Source organism: Prosopis cineraria, unplaced genomic scaffold, assembly GCF_029017545.1.
Source record: "Prosopis cineraria cultivar Desert tree isolate PC_DT_omini unplaced genomic scaffold, ASM2901754v1 PC5, whole genome shotgun sequence".
Taxonomy (NCBI): Eukaryota; Viridiplantae; Streptophyta; class Magnoliopsida; order Fabales; family Fabaceae; genus Prosopis; species Prosopis cineraria.
Window position 1 is genome coordinate 40,895,826 of NW_026555336.1, and position 24,919 is coordinate 40,920,744.

The 24,919-nt window shown below is 35.7% G+C and overlaps 1 protein-coding gene across 3 annotated transcripts; it reads left to right on the forward strand.

Moving 5' to 3' along the window:
- The first annotated feature begins 13,634 nt into the window (after positions 1-13,634).
- LOC129311171 (uncharacterized) lies at positions 13,635-24,808 on the forward strand. 3 transcript variants are annotated; one of them, XM_054953239.1, is made up of 17 exons: positions 13,635-14,034; positions 14,946-15,144; positions 16,984-17,289; positions 17,574-17,663; positions 17,954-18,427; positions 18,596-18,703; positions 18,854-18,984; positions 19,067-19,211; positions 19,611-19,965; positions 20,057-20,551; positions 20,661-20,842; positions 20,921-21,079; positions 21,417-21,491; positions 22,275-22,392; positions 23,255-23,406; positions 23,673-23,888; positions 24,118-24,808. In XM_054953239.1, exons 1-17 carry the CDS (start codon positions 13,814-13,816, stop codon positions 24,739-24,741), a joined length of 4,050 nt encoding a protein of 1,349 aa, XP_054809214.1. In that variant the 5' UTR covers positions 13,635-13,813; the 3' UTR covers positions 24,742-24,808. The 3 variants fall into 3 exon arrangements, with proteins under 3 accessions (XP_054809214.1, XP_054809216.1, XP_054809215.1); XM_054953241.1 differs by having other exon boundaries at positions 19,067-19,196; positions 20,057-20,602; positions 20,709-20,842; XM_054953240.1 differs by having other exon boundaries at positions 19,067-19,196.
- Positions 24,809-24,919: the final 111 nt, after the last annotated feature.

The window sequence follows — 24,919 nt, forward strand, 5'->3', positions numbered from 1 at the left end:
CTGTTCTTTTGGTAAAATGCACTTGTTCCGAGAGCGAGTGTTTCAGTTCCGGGTGTTGCGAATGCGAGTAGCAGTGTCCTTCAAGAGGGCTCGACTGGATCCTTATTAGGTAAAGAAAAGGGTGGTATGTCAAAGGAAGAGAAGATGCCTTGGCAAGAAGGAAAAAGAAGATCGACAGTGATACTAGAATGGAGGAAGCCCCTTTAGGACTTCAAGATGAAATTATGCTGGACAATGATGGTGGGAGTTCCAACCATACCCACTGTGTAGAGAAAAAAGTAAAGAATGGACCTGTTAAAACACAGATTTCGTATAAAGCTAAGCTTTTGGGGGTTACTATGCAGAAACCTCAGTAATTTTGATGAACTTATGGAGGAGTGTAATATGACCCAAACCAATATCACAACAAACAGAAACCAAAAGACAAAAACAGCAATAAATGAGGGGAAAATATTGAGGTTTTTGATATTAATAGTTTGAGAGAAACCGAATCAGAGTTACAAAACTTCCTCTGATTCTGGCCAAAAACCTATCTTTCCTAAAAGATCACACAAGTAATAGCATTACAAGTTATACACCTCACAAAAGAGGGTTTACTCCTTCTTGCGTTTAAGAGGCCAGTCTCTCCTCACAAATCCCTCGCTAAAGACATCCCTCCCCCCATACCAGCAAAAGACTTCTAATAGTTACAGCATGGCTTCCCCTCAGCCTATACCGCTCAAAAAGATACTAATCATCACACAAGATCATAAGTCACTATTCCTTACGGCTAGGATCCGAAGGATAAACATTTGGACCAATTAAAGTGTTTCCACTTGAGTCATTCACCTTCTTTGTCTTCCTCATATAAGTCTTAGGAAAATAACGAGTTTTATCATTACCCTCCCTTAAAAGTTTCACTTTGTCCTAAGGAAAAAAACTGGAAACTGTTTGTTGATCATGTCGGCACACTCCCAAGAATTTTCAAACTCAGGTAAACCATGCCATTTCACAACACTTCGCGCTGTCCATTCAAAAGCTTTCAAACCTTCCTAATATCCTCAAGTTGCACTTGCAATTCAAGCTCATTAGAAAGACTTGAAGGGATGGTAGGATTCAAAACCACCGAATAGACAGATTTTTTAAGTTGAGAAACATGAAAGACAGGGTGAATGTGAGCTATAGGGGGCAATTCGAGTTTGTAGGCTACCATCCCAACCGTCTCAAGAACCTTAAAAGGGCTGTAAAAATGGGGACTTAGCTTTTCATTGACCTCTTAGCTAAAGTTTTTAGCCTATAAGGCCTGATTTTCACATAAACTAGATCCCCAACAGCAAACTTCACATCCCTTCAGTGCTTATCGGCTTGTTCTTTCATCTTACTTTGAGCCTTAGCCAAATTATCTCGTAAAAGAGATATGATCTGATTTCGCCCTTAAATCTACTCATTCACATCTTCAATAACTGAAGGTTCCTTACTTAATTTCAAGAATGTAGGAGGATCTTGACCATAGACCGCCCTAAAGGGTGTCATACTAACTGTACCATAGTAGGAAGTGTTATACTAATATTCAGCCCATGATAACCATTTAGTCCATTGAGTAGGTTTTTCATTTGCAAAGCAATGTAAGTAAGTCTCTAAGCTCCTATTTAGCACTTCAGTTTGTCCATCAGACTCCAGGTGGTAAGCTGAACTGAGGCAAAGTTGAGTACTAGCCTGTTTGAACAATTCTTGCCAAAACTGGTAGATAGAGATTCTATCTTGATCGGAGACTATGGTTTTAGGAAAACCATGCAGCTTAACTATTTCTGTTGTGAACTTTTTGGCAGTGTCTTTTGCGGTAAAAGGATGGGAAAGAGAGAAGAAATGGGTATATTTTATGAGTTTGTCCATAACTACCAGTATGGTGTCAAACCTCTTAGACTTAGGGAGCTCGGTAATAAAATCCATGCTAATATCCTCCCAAACACTTGCTAGAATAGTAAGGGTTGCAACAGGCTAGCGAGAGATAAAGCTTGGTATTTATTCTTTTGACACACCTCACAATTTGCTACATATTGTTGGACGTCTCTTTTCATCCCTTCCCAATACACAACACTAGACAGCCTCTTGTAAGTGCGTAAGTACCTCGAATGCCCACCAATTGGTGAGTCATGAAATTCCTTTAGTAGCATAGGAATTCTGGTTGAGTCCTTTGGGCAAACAAGCCTTGCTTTGTAGTGTAAACAACCATGTACCAAGCTGTATCCTTCCACTCCTTTCTTTTCAGTAATGATTTGCTATAAAATCTGACTCAATTTAGGATCGAATTGCACCTCCTTCTCCTATTCTTCAGCATCATTAAACTGCCATGCAGAAAATCCCATTAATTCCAACGATTCTTCTTGCCTTGACAGTGCATCAACTGCTCTATTTTCTTTGCCTAGCTTGTACACAATCTCGAACTTGAATCCCATTAATTTAAATACCCATTTATTGATTTTCCTCTATCACTCATTGTTCCCAAGTATTTCAGGTCCTTCTAATCAGTACGAATAATGAATTTATGTCCCTAAAGGTAGTGTCTCCAATTTTTAATGGCCATAACAATAGCCATGAGCTCTCTTTCATAAATGAAACATTATTGGGCTCTATTTGAAAGTTTTTAGCTAAAATAGGCTACCGGTCTACCTTGTTGCATCAGAACTGTCCCTACACCTATGCTGGATGCATCTGTCTCAATCTCAAAAGGAATGGTGAAATCGGGCATGGCAAGCATCGGAAGTGTGGTCAAGGCAATTTTAAGTTGTTCAAAAGCCTCTTCTGCCTCAGGTGTTCACTTGAATGCATCTTTTTTTAGTAAATCAGTAAGCAGACTAGCAATCTTCCTATAATTATTGACAAATTGACGATAGTATCCTGTCAGCCCTAGGAAACCCCTTAAGGACTTCACATTCTTAGGCTTAGGCCACTTCATCATGCTCTCTATCTTAGTTGGATCTGCTTGAACCCCATCCCTTGATATAAGATGTCCTAAATATTTAATCTTGGACTGTATAAAGCTACATTTTTTTAAATTTACTACAAGCTGATTTTCTTTCAAAGTAGCAAATACAGTCTCTAAATGTGAGGTTAGGTCATTGCTATATATAAGAATATCATCAAAGAATACTAACACAAATTTGCGTAAATATTCCTTAAATACCTCATTCATCAAGGATTAGAAAGTTGAGGGTGTCTTAGTTAAACCAAAAGGCATCACCTTGAACTCATAGTGTCCCTCATGTATTCTGAATGTTGTTTTATGCTTATCCCCAACTTTAATTCAGATTTGGTGATATCCAATTTTAGGTCCAGCTTTGAAAATATTGTCGCTCCCTTCAATTCATCAAGCAACTCATTGATAGCTGGAATTAGAAATTTATCGGGGACGATTATTTTATTTAAGGCTCTGTAGTCAACGTAAAATCATCAACTTCCATCTTTCTTCTTCACCAATAATATTGGACTTGAATAGGGACTGTTGCTTAGCTGAATGATCCCGGCTTTCAACATATCTTTTACTATGTTCTCTATTTCATTCTTCTATAAGTGAGGGTACCGGTAAGGCCTTATGTTGGGGGGCTGTTCTCCAGGTTTGATGACAATGGCATGATTCTTAGATCTGGGTGGAGGAAGGCTCTCACACTCTTGACAGATTATAGGAAATTTTTTTAACAAATTTTGAATTTCAATACTCAGAGTTGTTGTGTTCTCCTCATTACTCTGGATACCATTATATTCAATTAAGAATCCTTCCCCTTTCTTTCCCACGGATCTCATCAAGGATTTAAAAGTGGCTTGTGTTCTAGAGAGAGTTGGATCTCCTTGTAAACATATTCTTTTCTCCTTTTTACCAATCTTCATTATTAAATGACTCCAATTCACTTCCACATCGCCAAGTGATTTCATCCACTCCATGCCTAATACTGCATCAACCCTTTTTAGGGGAAAAGGGTAGAAGGTTTGTGTGATATTGAGACCTTGTAAGCTTATCTTTAAATCCTTGCAATGTTTGTTCCCCTTCACGGTAAATCCGTCCCCAACCATAATGGTATAATAAAAAATTTCATCAATTATTGACCTCAATATGTTCTGTAAATCTTCGGCTATGAAGTTATGAGTGGCCCCCACTATCAATCAAGATGATTAATCCTGTGCCCCCAATAGCCCCTTTCACCTTCATTGTATAATGATCACCAAACCCAGCCATGGAGTTGAGTAATAATTCCATTTGTACCCCTTCCTCCAAATTCTGGTTTTTTCCCATCTTCTTCTTCAGGTGCTGCGTCTGCTTCGTCTACTTCTGCTCTATCCGACCCCATCTCCATGATTAACACTTGGAGGTTCTTGTTTTTGCATTAATGGGTTGGGCTGTATTTATCACTACACTTGAAACACAGTCCAAGTTCACATTGTCTTGTGATTTTTGCATCTGGAAGGCGTCAAGAATTTCCTCCCTTCTTCACTACATAACCCAGATTTAAAGAGCTCCCTGTTTTTAATTGCTCTGTTTTTGTCTCAGTCCTCTTCGTGTTACTCGTGAATGCAAGTGCTAGTGTGCTCGTGTTTCTCTCTCCTTTAAAAACATGCGAAACACGTGTGGAATAAGTTAGTGCTACAGTTCAGGTTTGGGCCTAAAATAGGGATGTTAGGCTCGGTTTACCTTAACTTTCCTGCACTCATTCAGCATCTGATTCTTCTCATCTATACACACGACCATCTCTATTAATTCTCGCAACGTGGGGGTCTTTGTCAGTTTTAACTCAGCTCTAATCTCTGCTTTTAATCCATAACAAAAAGCATTGATCAAGCACTCTTTCGAAGCCTCCTTTAATGGCGTAGATAAAAGCTCAAATTCTTTAATAAATTCTAGCACTGACTTTTCTTGCTTAGTTGTGAAAAGCCTCTCGTATTCTCCCTTTGGTTGAGAGGAGTGAAATCTGCATAGCAACTTAAGGGGTTCTCTTATCAAGCCATTGGTACCAATTCAACGCTTTACCCTCTAAACATACCACAGCAGCTGTAAGTTTACTCTGCTCTATTATGGAGTTTACCAGAAAATATCGTTCCACTCGAAAAAGCCATCCGAGAGGGTCCTCCCTTATGAAAACAGGTAATTCTAATTTTCAGTACTTGCTCACTTCTGTCTCGCCTCTTGGGTTACTTGTAAAGGTCTCCTCATGATAATCTCCTTCTTGTTCATCTCCTCATGACCCTGTCATCTTCTTTTGTATTTGCACTAGAGCTTCATGAATACTCTTCAAGGTTTTTTTGATACCATTTACATCCTTGGTTAGTCCCCCAACCGTCTCCTTCAATTCTTGTACCTTCGGTCAGAGTATTGTACTTTTTTTTTGCCATAATTCCTTATACAAATCACTCAGAGATTGCATTGCTCTGATACCAAGTAATAAGAGCCAAACCAGTATTACAACAAACAGAAACCAAAAGACAAAAACAGCAACAAATAAGGGAAAAATACTGAGGTTTTTTGATATTAATAGTTTGAAAGAAATCGAATTAGAGTTACAAGACTTCCTCTGATTCTGGCCAAAAACTTATCTTCCTTAAAAGATCACAAAAGTAATAGCATTACAAGTTATACGCCTCACAAAAGAGGGTTCACTCCTTTTGGCGTTCGAGAGGCTAGTCTCTCCTCACAAATCCTCACTAAAGATATCCCTCCCCCTATACCAGTAAAAGACTTCTAATAGTTACAACATGGCTTCCCCTCAGCCTATATGCCCAAAAAGATAATAATCATCACACAAGATCATAAGTCACTGTTCCTTACGGCTAGGATCTGAAGGATAAACAACTAAACCAGTCAAAGTGTTTTCACTTGAGTCATTCACCTTCTTTGTCTTCCTTATATAAGTCTTAAGAAGATAACGGGTTCTATCAGAGTGGCTTCAGGAGGAAGAGTTATCACCAGACCTTTTTGATGATCAGATCAAACTAATATAGAGCCTCCTAAAAATTGATATGCCAAATGAAAGGCTTAAGGAACTGTGTAAGCTGTGGAAAGATGCTCTTATAGTGTTGCTTTTGGGATGTAGTCTGGGGGTGTGAAAGATGAGACACAGATTAGCCCGGATGCTTAGAATCAAACTTAAAGAGTTTGAACTCAATGATCTTGCTAACAACTACTTTGTCTTTAGAATAACTGATGAGAATATAGCGAATAGGTTATTAACAGAAGGGCTTTAGGTCTTACAGGATTACTACCTCGCAGTGCAACATTGGAGTCCTAATTTCAACCCATATACTAATAGCATCTGAGAGCTCACTATTTTGGTTAGAATCCTAAATCTGCCAATGCACTGTTATACAGAAGATTTGCTTTTAGAATTGGGTAATTTAGCGAGAAAAGCACTTAAAGTTGATATGAACACTCTTACTAGATGCCATAACAAAGGCATGGCTGTTGAAAGAGGTAGGTATGTAAGGGTAAGTGTTGAAATAGATCTCTAAAGCCAGCTGAAATCAAAGTTTGCTATTAGAAGGAAAGTCTACTTAGCTGTAAGAAGGCTTTGATATCATCTATTTTAATTGTGGAATTTTTAGGCATAGTTAGGAAAATTGCCCGCCTAAATTTTCTACACCTTTAAGAATGTCTAATGATGATACTCCAAAAGCTCCTTCTTCAAGTCCTACGCCGGTAATTTCTTAGATTACTTCTCTGGTTGCTATTCCTAGTGTTTTGTTAGAGTCTAAATATGGCAAATGGATGTTGGAAAGACACCTCTATGGGCATGGACCTCCTAGACCTTTTGATGATAGGAAGGGGATAGGTAAACAAAGTAGTATGGGCAAAGCAGTTGGAAAAGGATAGAAATTTGCTTAAGATTCAAGATTTATTGTGTTGGCTGATCTAAAAGAGGATGATGGGACAATTGAGAAGAAAAATCAGTAGGGAGGAAAGATGACTGTGAAAGAATAGAGGTAGAAAGAGGAAAATAAAGCTGGTATAACCTTAAAAGAGGCAGTAGAATATAACAAAAAGGAAACCAATGGTACAACTGACCATGGGAAACTTTTGGATACAGTGCAGGAGGGATAAGGAGGAGACAACACGGCAAGTAAGGAATATAGAGTAAATGTGGAAGTTTTTACTTTTAAAGGAGAACCTTCCAAGGCATCTTTAAGCAAGTCCTCTAAAAGAAAGAATGGGCCTTCAGGATCAGCCAACCCAGAAGAAGGTGGTAGAGGGTACACCATTCCATAGGATCTTCATTTTGGAGCTTGTGATGCAAGCCATAATTGCTACACAAAGATTTTTACTAATTCCTACTTCTATTAAAGTATTGAAAATAAAAGACCATTCTAGTCGATCATATGCTTTTTCAAGATCTACTTTCATAGCCAGCCAACTTTTCTTCCTTCTTTTATTTCTCATGGAGTGGATCACTTCTTAGGCAATGATAACATTATCACTACTCTACCCTCTTAAGATAAAGCTGCATTGGTGATTACCAACCATAATACTTATTGTTGTTTTGAGTTTATTGGTTATCACTTTAGAGACAACCTTATAGTTGACATTGCAAAGAGAAATTGATCTAAAATCTGCTAACACTTCAGGATGATCCTTCTTGGGAATAAGAATAAGGTGAGTCTCATTTAAGTCCCTAATGCATTCTGGATGATGGAACAAATCTTTGACTAACTCACAAAGAGGTTCTCTAATGGTATTCCAGTGATCCTGAAAGAAAAAAACTTGTAGCCCATTTGATCTCGGTGCTTTAAAAAGTCCTATATCAAATAAAGCAACCTTGATTTCTTCTTTAGTAACCTCAACATGAAGTCTAGCTTCTTCAATAGCATTGAGAGGAGGAAAAGAATTAATTGTTGATAATCCTTGGTTTCCCTGCATTTCTAATTTGAACAACTTTTTATAAAATTTCACAACCATAAAGCTCGGCTTGTCTTGATTGAAACACCAATTCTCCAACTTATCTTCAAGACCTTCAATTTAATTGTTGCTTCTCTTAATTTTTGTTAAAGTATGAAAGTATTTGGTATTTCTATCTCCCTATTTTAGCTAATTACATTGAGCCTTCTAGTACCAAATGAGTTCTTCCTATGTGAGCACCTTATTATACTCCTTCTAAAGTTCTTTTTCAGTTTGCTTGAGGACTTGATTCTCCTTACAAGCACAAGCTCGTTCAACTCCTTCATTATGATTAAGAAGCTTTTTTTTTCTTTGTTGGGATATTACCAATTCTTTGTTTATTCCAAGCAGACACTTTCATTTCAAAATACTTTACCTTATCAGTCTACTCTTTTTCCTTCCAAGAACTTTTAATCACATCAGAGAATCTATCCTCCAGAAGCCACACAGCTTGACTTTTAAATAGAGGCTTATTCCATTTTTGATTATTTGTTATAGAGCAAGAAAGATCAACGGCTTATGATCAGAACCAAATTTGCTGAGATGATGAACTTTCCATGAAGAGAATTCATCAAACCAAGCACAATTTCCAAAAACCCAACCCAAACGCTCTTTAACAAGATTCTTTTCCCAAGTAAAATGATCTATAATACTATCCATGTAGACAACTCTAGCTTTTTGGATACAATCATTAAAGTTACGAATGGACTACATGTTTGGGCTAGCACCACCAACTTTGTCTTGAATAGACAGAAAAGCATTAAAATCACCCATGGTCACCCATAGCCTAGACATATTGAGGCTAATATTAATAAGGCTATCCCATAATTCCTTTTGAAGAATGTAATTAAGTTCAGCATATATGCAAGTAAGCCAGAAGGATTTACTATTTACACAATTCTACTCCATAAAAACATGCAATAATTGAGTAGTAGAGCACAAAATGTTCATTACAAAGTAGCCAAATCCCCCTTGCATATCTTGTTGCTTCAATTCTAATCCAGTTGGAGTACCTCACACGTTTGATAATAAAGTCAGCATTTAACCCACTAACATGAGTCTCAACTAAAATAACAATCTTCACATCTCTGTTTTTGACAACATCATTAAACCTTCCTAAAGAGGATTGGGAAATAGCTCCCTTACAATTTCAAGCTAATATATTCATAAATCTAGATATGAGAACAAGTAAACCAATTAAAATTTGGCCTTAGACAATACCACCTCCTCAATCTCAGCATCTTCTACTTATTGATTTTCTTCTTAGGACTCAAATCATTGATCATTTGACTCACCAGTGTTTGCATCTATATTTTGAACATTTGAGATGTTTACAGGGTTTGGAGGCTCTTTTGGTGTGGTTATATTATTCATATTGATTATTGCATTTAACTCTGCATCTTTCAAGCAACTATTATAAATCTTCTTGCTGCTTGTGTTTCTTGATCCTTCTATCTCAGCTTTTAACTCTATTAGCCCAACTAAATGTTACCCCAAGTTTAAAGGCCTAATACATAAATCAGACCCAAAGACAACATTCTGTGCTCTTAAGACAAATTTCCTTTTCAGCAGTGGTGACAGAACTTTGGGCCTACTTTTTTATCATCTTTTCCTCCCTTTAAGATTAACTTTGCTAAATATTTAGGAACTCTTCTCCTTCATAAGAGAGCTTCATATGTGATGTTTGTACCTATTTTTGAAAAAACTCGTAAGCGCATTACGAGTTGGAAATGTAGTCCATTATCTTTTGTTAGAAGAACTACTCTTATTAATATGTTCTCACAACTATTCCTAGTTATCATATGCAAACCTTGCTTCTTCAAAAAAAAGTGATAGATGATGTTGAAAAATTGAGTAGAACATTTTTGTGGGGTGAATCTAAATATAAGAAAAAAAAGCATCTTATGTCTTGGAGAGATGTTATCGGTGACAAGAATTTTAGGGGTCTAGGCATTAAAGACATGAGGAAACAAAATTTGCTTTCTTGATGAAATTATGTTGGGAATTGATCAATTATTCTAGAGCCCTTTGGGTTCAAGTATTGAGGGCTAAGCATAAATGTAGGCCACATCCTCTTCCTTCAATCTCAAAACGTCAAAGTGCATATACTTCTTGGAGAGGAATCTACTCTGTTTAGGAGAAATTCAATGATATTCTAGGAAAGAGGCTTGGGATTGGCAAATCTACTTCCTTTTGGTTTGAAAATTGGTCAGGCACAAATACGCCTCTTATTCATTTGATTCTGGGAGGGATTTATTGTTAATAATGAAAAAGTGGTTGATTATATGGATGATCTGAGGGGTGGGATAAGGAAAAGATGAGGATATGTTTAACCAATCTACTATTGACACAATTACTCACATTTGACCACCTTGTGAGAATAGTGGATAGGACAAATATGTATGGAAACCATCCACTGATGGTTCTTTTTCTGTTACATTTGCTTATTCTTTTCTTTCTAGAAGTACCATGAGTAAGAACAATTTCTTTGGAAGAAAATCTGGAAGTGCAAGGTTTCTAAGAAGATAAAGTCTTATGTGGCTAGTTGCTCGATAACGTTGCATATGGTAGAACTCAAACATCAAAGAAGTCTTACTGACTTTGCTCTTTGCCTACAGGGATGCGAGTTTGAAGAATCTATTATGCAGTTGCTTTATGACTGTGAAAAAGCTTTAGAGGAGTGGAAAATGTTTGTCAAACCTGAGTTGTGGAATAAATTTATATGTCTTTAAGGCTAGGATTGGTTGCTTGGAATCTAAAACATCAAGTGGGACAAGATTTTACTCAAAAGGTAGGTAGGAGTCTCTTTTTGGATATATTTGCTAAGATATTTGGTGTAACAGATGCAAAATTATCTTTGATGAGAAGGAGACTGAGATTGCCTCCAATAGTCTTAATAGTTTTTATAACGCTTGCATTGATTACCAACTTTGTACTTCCCCCTCTCTTTTTGGTCACAAGTCCCATATTAGGACTAAGTGGACACCTCCACAAGAGGGTCACTTTCATCTTGATGTTGATGGATCCGTTCTTATTACTGGCAAAACAAGTTGTGGAGGGGTTATAAGGGATAGTAAGGGTGAATGGGTTAGAGGTTTTTCTTACAAGACTAGTGATTTTTCAGCAGCTGTAGTGGAAGTTATTGTAGTCATAGAAGGCCTTAATGTCTGCTCCCAACTTGGATTGTAAAGAATTGAAGTTTATTCTGACTATGCTGAAGCAATCTGACTTATTATAGGAGGAGTCAATACCAATCATCCTTTTAGTGACATCATTGAAATAGCAAGATTCTTTTTTAAATGAATTGGCAAATTTCCTTTCAATACTCTTGCTGGTAAGCTATTCAATGTGCTCACTACCTTGCTAAGATATCCCACGACCTTCAGTATGACTTTTGCTCTTTTGATGATCCCCCTGCTTTATGTAGGGAGTTGGTGGATTATGAGAAGATGTGTTTTATAGATTATGGATCTTTTTTGTTTTGTTTTAGTTTGTTTTAGAATTTTCAGTTTGTATTCCAAAAAAAGAAAGAAATAAAGAAATAGAAGCAGGAAAATAAATCGGAGATTGAAAAAAATAAATTAAAAGTAATTTTAACTTATAATTTTTTAAATGATATAGCTCCATATTATATTTATAATTTTACATGTTTTATTTATAAAATAACTGAGAATCATATAAAAACTGCATCAAATGAAGTTGTAAAATGTGAAGGTGAATTTAAATATAAACTCTATATTCACACTTCCACGTATCTTGTTTCAGATGATTCCTTATTGATCATATAAGACTTGTAAATTGGGATAACTATGTTGGTAGTCTTATCAATTGCACTTGAAAATTTTAGAAAACTTTGTATAAGTCATTTTAGCAAAGTTCTAATTCATAAAAATTAATATTGATTACAAGACCACCACATGTAAATAATGTGAAATTGAGTTGTAAATTATAAATTAGAATGTGTAAACAAATAGAACTTGTATTCATACCTGTTAATCAGGGCTTGTAAATGCTTTTGGGCTAAAGATTAGGGCTTGTAAATTGAAATGATTACATACATATACAGTGGTGGATCTTGGACTTGAAACTAGTGGAAGCAAAATTATTTTTGGTGAAATGCAATACTTTATTGAAAACAAATTTAATTGAAAAAATGATAATAAATTTTTTTCAAATTATGAAAATGTTAATTTAATCTCACAAAATGTATAATACCAATGAAGTTCTTAGGGTCCTCTTTATTAATAACTTTTTTAAAAAAAGATCATTTTACCCTTAATAAAAATAATAAGATTCAATTACAATTTTTATTTAAGGAATCACAACTTTTGTTTTATAAGTCGCAAGAGTTGAATAAGAAATCACAACTTATCAAAAGTAATTTTTGTTATTAAAAAATAAGTTTTAATCACAACTCTTGTTTAAGAAATAATAATTTTTATTCTGTGAATCACAAGATTTGAACAAAAAATCATAATTTATCAAGTGTAATTTTATTATTGAAAAATAAATTTTTAAAATAACAAACTCTATTCACAATTTTTGTTTAAAGAATCATAACTTTTTTTTAAAGAATTGCAAGAATTAAATAAGAAATCATAATTTGTCAAACCAGGATAAAATGGTCTTTTTGTTAAAAAATTTATTAACAAAGAGATCCCTAAAGGCTTTATTGGTATTATGACATTTTGAGAGATCAACTTATTATTTATATAATGCAAAAAAGTTTTATTGTTGTTTTTTCATTTTAATTTGCTAGTAGTGTTTAGAACCATAAAAGCTAAATTTTATTACACCTACAAGAATAGAGATTGAACTCTAACTATTTATTTATTTAAATTTAAATAATAATGAAATCTCTATCACATATAACAACTTAATTGGTTAAAAATATTAAACAATAAATTGAAGATGCAAAGATCAAAAATTATTTTCAACTATATAAATGATTTTAGTAAAAATATATAAAAATTTTAAAAAAATAAAATAAATAATTTCACTAAAAATATAATAATTAAACTGTTTCAAATAAAATTAAGTCTCAATAAAAATAATCATTTATAATGCTTAAATTATTCTAAAATCACAATTCTCCTTTACTATCAACGGTTCTAAATTTTTATGATCTTATCATCAATTTCGCTCTTTCTAATCTTTTAAATCTAAAGTTTTCAATTCAATTATACTTCCTCTTCTCCACATTTTGCACTCCTAATTCTTCACCTAAATCCAAGTGTTCTCTCCTCTCTCTTCCTCTTCCTTGGTTCCTCTCAGTAGGTTCAAAATTAACATATCAATAAGAATAAATCAAAACTCAGTTCATATATATATATATATATATATAGTGAAATTGAGGGGGGCAATTGCCCACCCTCATGTTTGTGTAGGTCTGCCACTACTATACACACGTACATACTTGTAACTGATCAAATGTTTTTTTCTCACCTAAAGCGGCATTGTTGTTTGAAGGTGATGAATTGATAAGAAAATTTAGGTGATTTATTTTTTGGGTAAACATGATTTTTGGGTTTTGATGTATGATTTCATGTTTCAAGAAAAAAATCATTACTTCTTAAATACAACTTACAAATTGTCATTCCTGTTGAAATTTATTAACTAGAAAGAATTTTAATACTTAAGTATTGACATTTTTCCGGTAGTAGAAACATGTAAAAGAAGAATATTTTAAAAATTTCTGACTTCCAAGTTAAAATGGCTCTAGAACCAACTCCAGAGTCCATCCAACGCGGAGACGGGGGCGGGAGAAGAAAGCCGAATTGTATATAACACTGACCTCTTCGTTAAAGGCTACGCAATGCTTGGCTCGAACTGAAAGATTTCATTTTTGGACCGAACTAATCGCTCAGAATTTCCGTTGTTACATTTACAATCCATTGGAAGCAAAAAATAGTGCTTCCGATGGAAGATATTGAGAAAATAATTGAGGGGTTAGGCATAGGAGAATTAGAAGGTGGTCAACAAGGCGAAGCGCTTAGAAGCAGCGCCTTCCTACAGTTAAAATCTTTCTGTTTAGAGCTTCTGGAGCTTGTGCGGAACCCCAAGAAGCATGCTTCTGTAATCCCTGCGTTTCGTCATTTTCTTCAGAGTTCTTCATCCAGTACTTTACAGCCCTTCGTCGAGTATGACTACTTACATAGAAATCTTTACATATTCATGCATCACCCACCTTAAGTCTTATTTATTTAAAGAAAATTTCTTCTTTATACTAGCATAACTTTCAATACTATGATGAGGTAGCAATTTACTGAGATTTATACTAAATGTATAAAAAAGGATGAAATGGCCATGAAAAGACTGGGGCTTTCTAATGTTTGCGTTCGATTTCATTGTCTATTAAATTCACGATTGATATGTTTTAATTATGTTGCTAAATCTTGATGGTGATCGTGCTTTTGGTTGAGGATAGTGCAGATAAATCCTTTTCAAGCCATTTTTTGTGTGGACAGAAACAGTTCATTGACGAGACTAGAAGGCAATACATCAACACAGGAGAAGTAATCCTCCCAGAACATGATAAGAGGAAAAAAATGGAAAATTTACACGAAAATTGGCTTTAAAGGGCTTTCCAATCCCTTCACTTCGCGAATCCACAACGTTTTGACTCAATTTTATCCTGTCCCATTTGGGCATTGTGCCATTCTCTGAAATGTTTTTACCAGGAAAATAAAAATGATACATTGGGAGAGGCACCCCATATGACCCGATGACATTCAAATCTGATAATAGTTGTGTAAAAATAATCATTCGTGGCCAGGCATGTTTTTTATGTGGTCAATATGTAGACATATTTTATATGGATATGACGCGAAAGATGAGTATGATGATTCTGAGCTTGTTGGACCTTTATGGAAATACAGTTGAAATGGACATCTGTTTCAGTGTTTTCCAAACTTTTCTCTGCTTTAATATAAGATGTCATGATTTAAATCATGAAGCTTTGCTTGTTGAATTCCGTTGGTTCTTTTTGTATGATAGTTTGTTGCTTACTCCAGCCTTATGTAACTTTTAAATATATACTTTTTTTTTCCAGTTACACTTTGTTCCCATTACTTTTGCTCCTGGATGCTGCAATTGAATGCAGATCTATGCCAAAATTAGACTCTACAGAAAAGTTTACTATGTCTGATGTGCCAAAAGTGCCTAATCGAGTGAGCGATATTGTGGCAGAAGGTGTGGTTAATTGTTTAGAGGAACTTCTGAGGAAGTGTCATTTGAAATCCGTGGATCAGGTCAGTTGATTTTCCTTCACAATTTTTTTATAACTGCAATACAAATATCTGAAAAGCTGCTTTGAGCCTTTATTTACTTTTCATTTTATATTTTATATGTTACTGAACTACATCTGAATAACTATATGTTGAGGATATGCAATTGGGGTAATTGACTCTGACCATTTTAACATAAGAAAATGAGAGCAGAAGAAATTAATCAAATAGAAATGGGCTTTGGAAAAATGTGGAAACCCTCTCTTGATGCATGATGATGCTGCACTGAACATAATGAAACGAGGAATTTGTAAAGTATTTTGGTTTTCAATTCTAAGAATTGAATTTTTGGTCCCCAAAGCACACACTCACCGTGCTTTAGAAGAAAATACAGGATAGAGGCAGTAATTTAGGCCAAATTTGATGGGCCGGCCCAAATAAGTCCAAAAAATCTTAAGGTTGGGTTGAGAATTTAGAAAATTTTCTTTACTTCGAGCTTATTCAGGCTGCCCAAATAAACCTAAATAAATCCAAGCCAAGCCCGAACCTGACAATGTTTAGCCTCAAATACTTGAATTTTTTTTTATTATTTATAAAATAATGTACAAATAAGATAAAAAATTGAAAATATTATTTTTTAAAATAAAAATTGAAATTGCATAAAAATAAAATAGTAATAATATTTAACAATTTGGGTATTCAGGCCAGCTCGAACAAGTCTAAGAGCCCGAGGGGTTAGGGTCAGGTTTGACTATATGGGTTTTTTGAAGGGAGAATCATATCTAAGGATCACTTAAAAAAGTTATTCACAGACAAGGACCAATACAAAATGGATTGTTGTTAAAAATGGGTACACAACTTGTTTTTTTTCAAATGGGACTTGTTAACCCTTGTCGGTGAATAATTTGCTTGAACGGTCCTTGGATGTGATTCTCCCTTTTTTTAATATGTTAGAGTATTTTAATTTTTAAGCCCAAACTAAGTAAGCCTGACTCCGAGTTAGCTTGGTTCACCCGAATTGCTCTAATATGGGGAACTACTTTCCATATAAGTTTAAAACTGGGAAAAAATAAAGATTTCTAGTGCATTATTGTTATATAAATGTATACTATTAGAGCTCATGTTCATATTGGCCTCCTTTTGGTTTTGCTCATGGTTTATTAAACAGAATCCCACTTATGTATATTCAGCAAGATGGAGATACTTGTTACCACTATTGGAGTTTTAATCAATTTTTTGTGTTATGCTATTTAAAAACTCACTTAGGTGGTTTTACATTCTTTATCTTGTAAGCTTTACCTATATATATATATATTTTTTTTTTTTTATCAATATATAGCATAAAATTACTTTGATTCAAATGCTTTTTAAGTTACTGGGATTATATTCTGCTCCATAATTTTATACATGAGATAGAATGATGTGCAAAGTATAATACTCTCAAGTGTTAAAGCAGAAGTTGTATTTTGTTTATGTTTGCTAGTAACTTGTAATTGTATTAAGCAAAAAAAAAAAAAAAATCATTTGAAAGTCTTGAAGCAATGCATGGTCAATGAGAATCAATAAGCTTTTAACTGTCCCGGACTTGCAATTGTATGAAGTACAAATTCTTTATCATCTAAAAGGCATGAAGTAATGCATAGTCAGTGAAGATGAGTAAGTGTTTCATTGTCTCAAACATATTAAAAGGTAGGAATAGTCTTTTGTTAAGTTTCCCCTTGCTGCATGCTTGTTTTGTTAGTGAAAATACACTGCAGAGGCCATATTGAAAACTTGAGATGCTATTCAAATTGAGCAGTGATGTTTATTTACACAAGTGGGATCGAGTTGATGAAACTGAACTGTGATAACATTCCTTAACAGATGGTTGTGCTGCTAAAGAAATTAACGTATGGGGCTTTGCTTTCACCATCTCAGGCTTCAGAGGAGCTTCGTGAAGGAATTATCTTGTGTTTTAGGGCACTGCTTCTGAGTTTACATTCCTGTTCTGATGAGTCTTGTTTATGTGAACAAATTCCTGGTTTGCCTGCACTTTCAGAGGATACAGACGATGCACCTCTTTGGAAATCTTTCAAATCTACTGCAGAATCAGAAGTCTGTTTACTTGCTTTTCTTCGTTCTCAAGCTGCATCAGCAGCTATTGGACACTGGCTGTCTCTTCTTCTTAAAGTATGTTGATTCTTTTGTTTTTGGGTATTCCCACGAAAATTCCAGTGGGAATTCAGTTTAAAACAATGAAATTTCCCACTTTGTTTCCTAAATTTCATTTAATAACAAAATAACCAAAATTTGTCACTGGTATTTAAGCATTCTCTCCATAGTGCAAGACAATTTTAAGAATAAGTAGAAAACAATTTCTTTAAAGGAACCTATATGAGGACATGCCTTTTCTTTTGTCAAAATTTGGTTAAATCATACTTTGGAAGTTTGTAATACCTGGTTTTATTGAAAAGGCTGCAGATACAGAGGCTGCGAGAGGACATCGAGGCTCTGCAAGGCTGAGAATTGAAGCCTTCAGAACTCTGCGCTTGCTGGTGGCTAAGGTAGTGTATTAAACAGGATCTTTGAACAATTTGCAAGGTTTTGTGGAAAATTTCTTTTCTGCAGGCGTTTGGTGCACATAGTTAGATTCTGTAGGCTATTGGATCAGATAAGCGTGATTTTTGGGGCGGGGGGGTGTTGTTTTTTAAGCTGGGAAATTGGAGATCTCTGTTGAGCTAAATTTTTTTACCCTTTTTTGTGATCTTTTCTCCTTCTTGTGGTCTGTTTAAGTAATTTCTTCTTGAACTCATAAATTCTTCTATTACAAGGGAATCTGACTGAATTTTTGCAGGTCGGTACTGCAGATGCATTAGCCTTCTTTTTACCTGGTGTTGTTAGTCAATTTGCCAAAGTTTTGCACAGTGCAAAAACAATGATGAGTGGTGCAGCTGGAAGTGCAGAGGCTATTGATCAAGCAATTAGAGGGTTGACCGAGTATCTTATGATAGTTCTCACTGATGATGCTAATGCACCGATCCTGGGTATTGAACCTTCATCTAACTCTGGTTCTGATAGCTCTGTATCCACTGTGTCTCTTTTGGAGGAGCTCCGTTGCTTGCCTGTTAAAGCTCAACTTCAAAATGAAGTGATTGAAGATACAAGGGGGAAGTTGGGGAAAATCCCTTGTTCAAAACCTGACCTGCAAGAAATGGGGAGTGCTGATTGTAGTAAAGGGATTGGATCTTTGCATGTGAATCGAACAAAAGATTGGTTGGAGAAAACATCAGCACATTTAAAGAAGTTGTTGACTGTAACATTTCCACATGTATGCTCCCACTTATTATTTAAGGAAATTTATTTGCTTGGCCTTTTTACTGTCTTCCAGTTGTTTGTATTCATACTTGCATTTGTGCATGCGTGCGTCTAAATGTATTGCTTTAATGGCTTGTTATTGTTGTTTTTTAATGTAATTGGTGAAATTACTGAATTTCAGATCTGCATTCACCCTTCTAAAAAGGTGAGAAAGGGACTTGTTAATGCTGTACAAGGACTTCTATTGAACTGCCACTACACTCTGGGAGAGAGTAGACTGATGCTTTTGGTGAGCTCTGAACTGGTTACATGGAAATTAATTCTGATAGGTTTTTTGTCCTCAACAGTTTTCTTGATTGACATTTAGAGGATATTTGTCCTCATTTGGTCTCTTTTTCTTTGTTTTTTCATTTTAATCTTCATTTTGTTAATTATGCAGGAGTGCTTATGTGCTTTAGTTGTTGATGATTATGATGATGTATCTTCTACTGCTCAAGAGTTTCTTGAATATTTATCCTCTCTGAACTGGGAGCCTCCTCTAGAACAAGATGCTTCTGAAATATTTAGCAGGTAATTTTTTTTTTTTTGAATGCAGGTTGCTTAACTCTTGATGGTTTTCCCTTTTCTCTTCCTGATACCTCTTTGAAATTAGGCATGTTGAAAAGCTTCCAAAAGTGGTGCTTGGCAATGAGGAGTCCCATGCAATGTTGAATGCGCAACAGTTATTAGTGATAATATATTATTCTGGTCCTCGTCTGATAGTTAATCAACTTCAGTCTCCTGTATGTTCTCCCATTGTAATATTTCTTATGTTCTTTTATAGATTTCTGTTTTTCGGATTTGTATGTGCTGGCTACTGATTATGCATTACGATGCAAAATTGTAGTATCTTGCAATTTCAACGAGAGTAAAAAAAACATATCAACTGCCTGTTATTTGTTATGTAGTATATATAGAAACAGTATGATTATTATTTTGGATTGCTGTATTTTTTCTGCTTTGGGAATACTCTCTAATGTGATAGTTGATTCTGGATGAAGTTAGTTTGCAATAATTAGTTTCATGTTTGGTTATGCCATTAAATTATTGCTTGAACAAACTTGCTTTCTGTATATAACTAGCACATCTTATATTCATGCATTTCTTAATCCTATTTCTTGTTGTTGACGTTTATCCTTTCGCATGTAACTGATTAGGTGGGAGCTGCTAGATTCCTGGATGTATTTGCCGCATGCCTTGGCCATAGATCAGAGTTCTCTGGTTCACTTGACAAAATCATTTCAAGATCATCAACATTGGGGTACCTACCCTCTGTTGATGAGTTGAAATCTGGTGTTAATTTCTTATGTCATGGTCTTCCTATTATGAACGCTGGTTTGTTGGAAGCTCCAAAGTACAGCCATATTGAGGAAAATATTGGACAAAAACCTACAAAAGCAGAGGGCTATGAGCTTCCTCGTATGCCCCCTTGGTTTGGTAATGTGGGTAGTGTTAAACTGTACCAATCTCTTGCTAGGATTCTCAGACTTGTTGGATTATCTTTAGTGGCAGGTGATTTCTAATTCAATGTTTTTCTCGTGCCTCTCAGACTGTGAATCTATAACTAGTACCCACACTCATTACATTTGTGTGTTGTCCCTAGATAGTAGAAGTGAAGGGCTTCTGTCATATGTGACTGAGACTCTACTTGGTTACATCCGTAAATTGGTTTCTGATCTCCGTATGAAAGATTACAATAAAGAAAGCTGGCAATCTTGGTATGAGAGAAATGGTTCAGGACAGCTATTGCGGAAAGCAAGCACAGCTGCATGCATGCTCAATGAGATAATGTTTGGTCTATCTGATCAAGCTATTAATGATTTTGCTAGAATGTTTCATAGATCTGCCACGAAAAGGGAAGGCGTTCATGCTCAGTCTTTCAAACTTGATTGTGCACTTCATGAATCTGTTTGGAAGATGCCACAGGATGAAGGTGTAAGAAGTCATTTAGTGGATTGCATTGGTGGGATCTTGCACGAGTATTTATCTGCTGAGGTTTGGAGTGTTCCAGTCAACTACAGGTCTGTGGAGATGCGTCTTAATGTTGAAGATGAAGAACTTAGCCCATACTTTTTCCAGGACACTGCGATGCTACATGAGGAAATTCATATTTCCCTTTTGACTGTCTATTTATTCTCTGTAATTTGTGGTCCTTTCATTATATGATCACCTGTACTGAATAAGATATAGCTTCATTTATTTGGAACAGGTTATTATTGATGGACTAGGAATCTTCAATCTATGTCTTGGAAGAGATTTTGCTTCAAGTGGGTTTCTTCATTCATCTCTTTATTTGTTGCTTGAGAATCTCAGCTCTCCAAGTTTCCAAGTTAGAAATGCTGCAGACTGTGTCTTGCATATACTTTCCACCACATATGGCTATTCAACAGTTAGTTTCTCTGTTTGAAACTTGGATATATTTCTCCCATATTTTCCTTGTATGACTATCATGCATTCATTCATGTAGGTTGGACAGCTAGTTCTGGAAAATGCAGACTATGTCGTTGATTCAATATGCCGACAGTTGTGTCATTTGGACCTTAACCATCATGTGCCAAATGTGCTAGCTTCTATACTTTCCTACATTGGAGTGGCTTCTAAGATATTGCCTCTTCTAGAGGAACCGGTATTACCATGCCCTCGATTCTGATTGCTGTAACCAAGCAATTATTTTGACTTCGTAGTATGATATGATAATTTTTTTGCCATTCCAATTATCTAATGTTTCCAATCCTGCGCTTAAAAGATAGGCAGGTTTTCCCAACAATGCACACATCTATTGAGCATTGTATGACTATAATGGTGGTATTTATTTTGACATGTTTCAAAGTTGTGTTGCTTCGTACTATCAATTATGTCACTGTTTTGTTCCTTTTGTTGAGGTGCATAGTAAAGAATTATCTTTAACATGCTTGGAGTTCTTGAGTTGTGATCTTGTGGTCAAATGATGTTCAATCAAACAGATGCGCTCTGTGTCAATGGAGCTCGAGATACTTGGTAGGCATCAGCATCCTGATTTAACCATTCCCTTCTTAAAGGTCTGTTACCATCTCATTCTTTCTCCCTCACTTTCCATCTAAGTGTGCACATATGTATGCAGAAGTATTTTTATAGGCTGATGGGTATTTAAGTGGGATGGAGAACTCTATCCTAAAAGCTAGTTGTTGAAGTGGGAAAACCAACCCACTTAAATATTCCATTAAACATCCCATACTACTAATTGTGGGACTTAGTATCCCCTACTATCAATGCTGGCTAGAGCCCTCTGTGGGTAACTCTCTTTGGAACCACCAACAACCTGACTCTAGTACCAAGTAATGGGTACTTAAATAGGATGCGAAATGAAGAACTCTACCCCAAAAGCTAGTTGTTAAGGTGGGAGAACCAACCCACTTAAATATCTATTGAGTATCCCATATTACTCAATGTGGGATTTAGTTTTCCAAATTTCCAAGCCTCCATCACAGGTATTATATGTTTGGGGTGCAGTGATTGATGCATGCTATAATCCATTAACCAATGAGAGAGAACAAATCCTGGTCAATCCAAATCATTATCTGTCTATTGTCTTTCTCTCTCAAATCTTCTTGCAACCAGTATTCTCAAATATAACCTCTGAATTCTGATTCGTTGAAGCTAGTGTTTGAAATAATGATAATTCCACTTGTTTATACCACTCTTGATTTAGGGTAAACTCCTATGCCTATCCTTTTTGTGATGAACTTTATGTCTTTAAGCATGTGGATTTGCATAACTTGATATGAATGAAATCTAGTCAATGGTAGTACCAGCCAAAGGTCTTTTAAATTTGTTGATTTCAGGCTGTAGCTGAAATTGCCAAGGCTTCAAGGCAGGAAGCTTGCTTGTTGACCCCTCAAGCAGAGTCATTTGCTGTATATGTCAGGTCTATAATTTCATGTGCAAAGGAACAAAAAGAAGGTCAAAAAATTGCTGTTGACTTATGGCATTATTGTTTTTTAAGTTCTTTAAGATAATTGATTTTGAATATTGGATTTTTTAAAACTTGAATATAAAATTCATTCAGATCTTATATTTCAGTCATAATAGAGTTGTGACAAGAAAGTGATGAGATCCTCTTCATATATGTATGGTCCTCTTTGTTAGATTTTACCTGCTTCTCATTACTGTGATATTAAGGCAGATATTTGTTACAAATGCTTGTTAGATTGATTGATAAGGGACTTAACATTGGGTTTTAAGTTCGGAAACGCCACATTTGTGGAACTTACCTTATCTGAGGCTCAACTCAATTGAAATTCAGTTTAATCTATAATATCAAATACCGGATGGTTCTTTATTTGAAAAGGAAAAAAAAGTGGACATTTGTTCGTTACATTTCAGTACTTGCATTTCTTAGATATAAATAGTAGAAGTGACCATATATGGAGACCTAGAAGTTCAGGTCCTTGGAGCCATGGTTTTAACAGATCACTATTAAACACAAATGAAAATTCAAACTTAGGGAAATTCCTGAGAAATAATTCTCATGTGACACAAACGAGCACCTAACTACAGGATCTAATTGTAAATTACTACAAGTGCTCTGATGGGTGAAAAAAAGGTAAAAGCTTATTAACCTTGACATTTAGCCCTTCCCTTCTGCTGGGATTTGTCTTCTGGAAATGTATGACTTTATTTCTAGTGTCCTTGACTATGTCAATAATATTAGCATATAAAGACTCGTTCCTCCTCCATTAACTAGTAGCAGATCATACTATCTCTCTCTCTTTTGGAAATGAAGGTTTTTTAAATTCTGCTGATGGAAATGTTATGTTTTTAGACCAGTGGGAGGCCATTTTATTCAAGCTGAATGATTCCAGAAGATATAGAAGAACGGTTGGTTCTATTGCTAGTTCGTGTATCACTACAGCAACCCCCCTTATAGCTTCATTGAAGCAAGAGACTTGCTTGGCAGCCCTGGACATAATTGAGGTATTTCATGTTGGAAATTCTTCTACTTATCTTCCAATCATATAACAAATGATATAAGGATGTACGCATCATCTGCGACTTTCCGGGTATCCGGAAAATTGGTTAGATATTGAACCAATTTTGGACGTTGATGCAGTTTTTTTGTTTTTTAAAATATATTAGTGACTGAACGTTTGTCTGCTGTTATTTGGTGTATTAAGTCTTCCTTATCAAAGGAAAATGATGAAAATTCAGATGCGTAATTCAATTATCTTTTCTGGTCCAAGGGTGGAATGTTGGCTTTAGCAGAAGTGGAAGCAGCATACAAACATGAAAGAGAAACAAAAGAATCAATGGATGAAGCCGTGCAGTCACAATCATTGTATTGGTTGAAGGATACTTTGGATGCTGTTGAAGAAGGGACTGACGAAAACAGGTTGCTTCCTGCAATGAACAAGATATGGCCATTCCTGGTTGCTTGTATTCGGAACAAGAACCCAGTGGTGAGAAATCCTAATTTCATGCTCATTCGTTTCTGCAAAGGGGGATTTTGAATTCTAATTTCCATGTTTTAATGTAAATGATAACTTGATTCTCTTGTCTTTATTAATCTAGCAATTCTTGCATGCAATTCCCCTCCTCATCACAAAACTTCTCGATGTATGCTTTTGACCATTTGATTTATGTAGTATGGCTTGCCCATTACTGTTTGTTGAATTTACTCATTGGCAGGCTGTCCGGAGATGCTTGAATACTATCAGTAACCTAGTGCTACTCTGCGGTGGAAGCTTCTTCACGCGTCGTTTCCTCACTGATGGGACACACTTCTGGAAGCTTTTAAGCATGTCCCCATTTCACAAAAAAGGCAATGCCAGAGATGAGAAGGTCCGCTTACAACTCCCTTATAGAAGCAGTCCCATAGCTTCAGAGGATTCAGTAGCTGAGGGTTCCAGTCTCAAGGTTCAGATTGCAGTGCTGAATATGATAGCTGATTTGTGCCTTGATAAGAGGAGTGCCTCATCATTAGATAGTGTTCTGAAGAAGGTAAGTGGCCTGGTGGTAGGGATGGCATGTAGTGGGGTTGTTGGACTTCGTGAGGCATCTCTGAAAGCCCTTCATGGACTTGCGTCTATTGATCCTGATCTTGTATGGCTTCTTTTAGCTGATGTCTACTACACTATGAGGAAGACAGAAACGTTGGCCCCACCTAGATCAGATTTACCCCATATCTCTGAAATCCTTCCTCCTCCCTCATCCCCTAAGGAGTATATGTATGTGCAGTATGGAGGACAGAGTTATGGCTTTGACTTGGACTTTGCCTCTGTGGAGGTTGTTTTCACAAAACTTTTCTCGTGAGCTAACCCAATCAAATGTATAGTTAACATCCAAATTCGCTTACGCAAGATTTTCTGTTCCTTCTCTCTCCCAATATTTTGTTCAGACATGAACTGTCTCTCTATGGATGAAGAATTTATACAACGTATGGTAGACAGAAAAATATTTTTTAAAAAAGGAAATGATAAATGCACATATT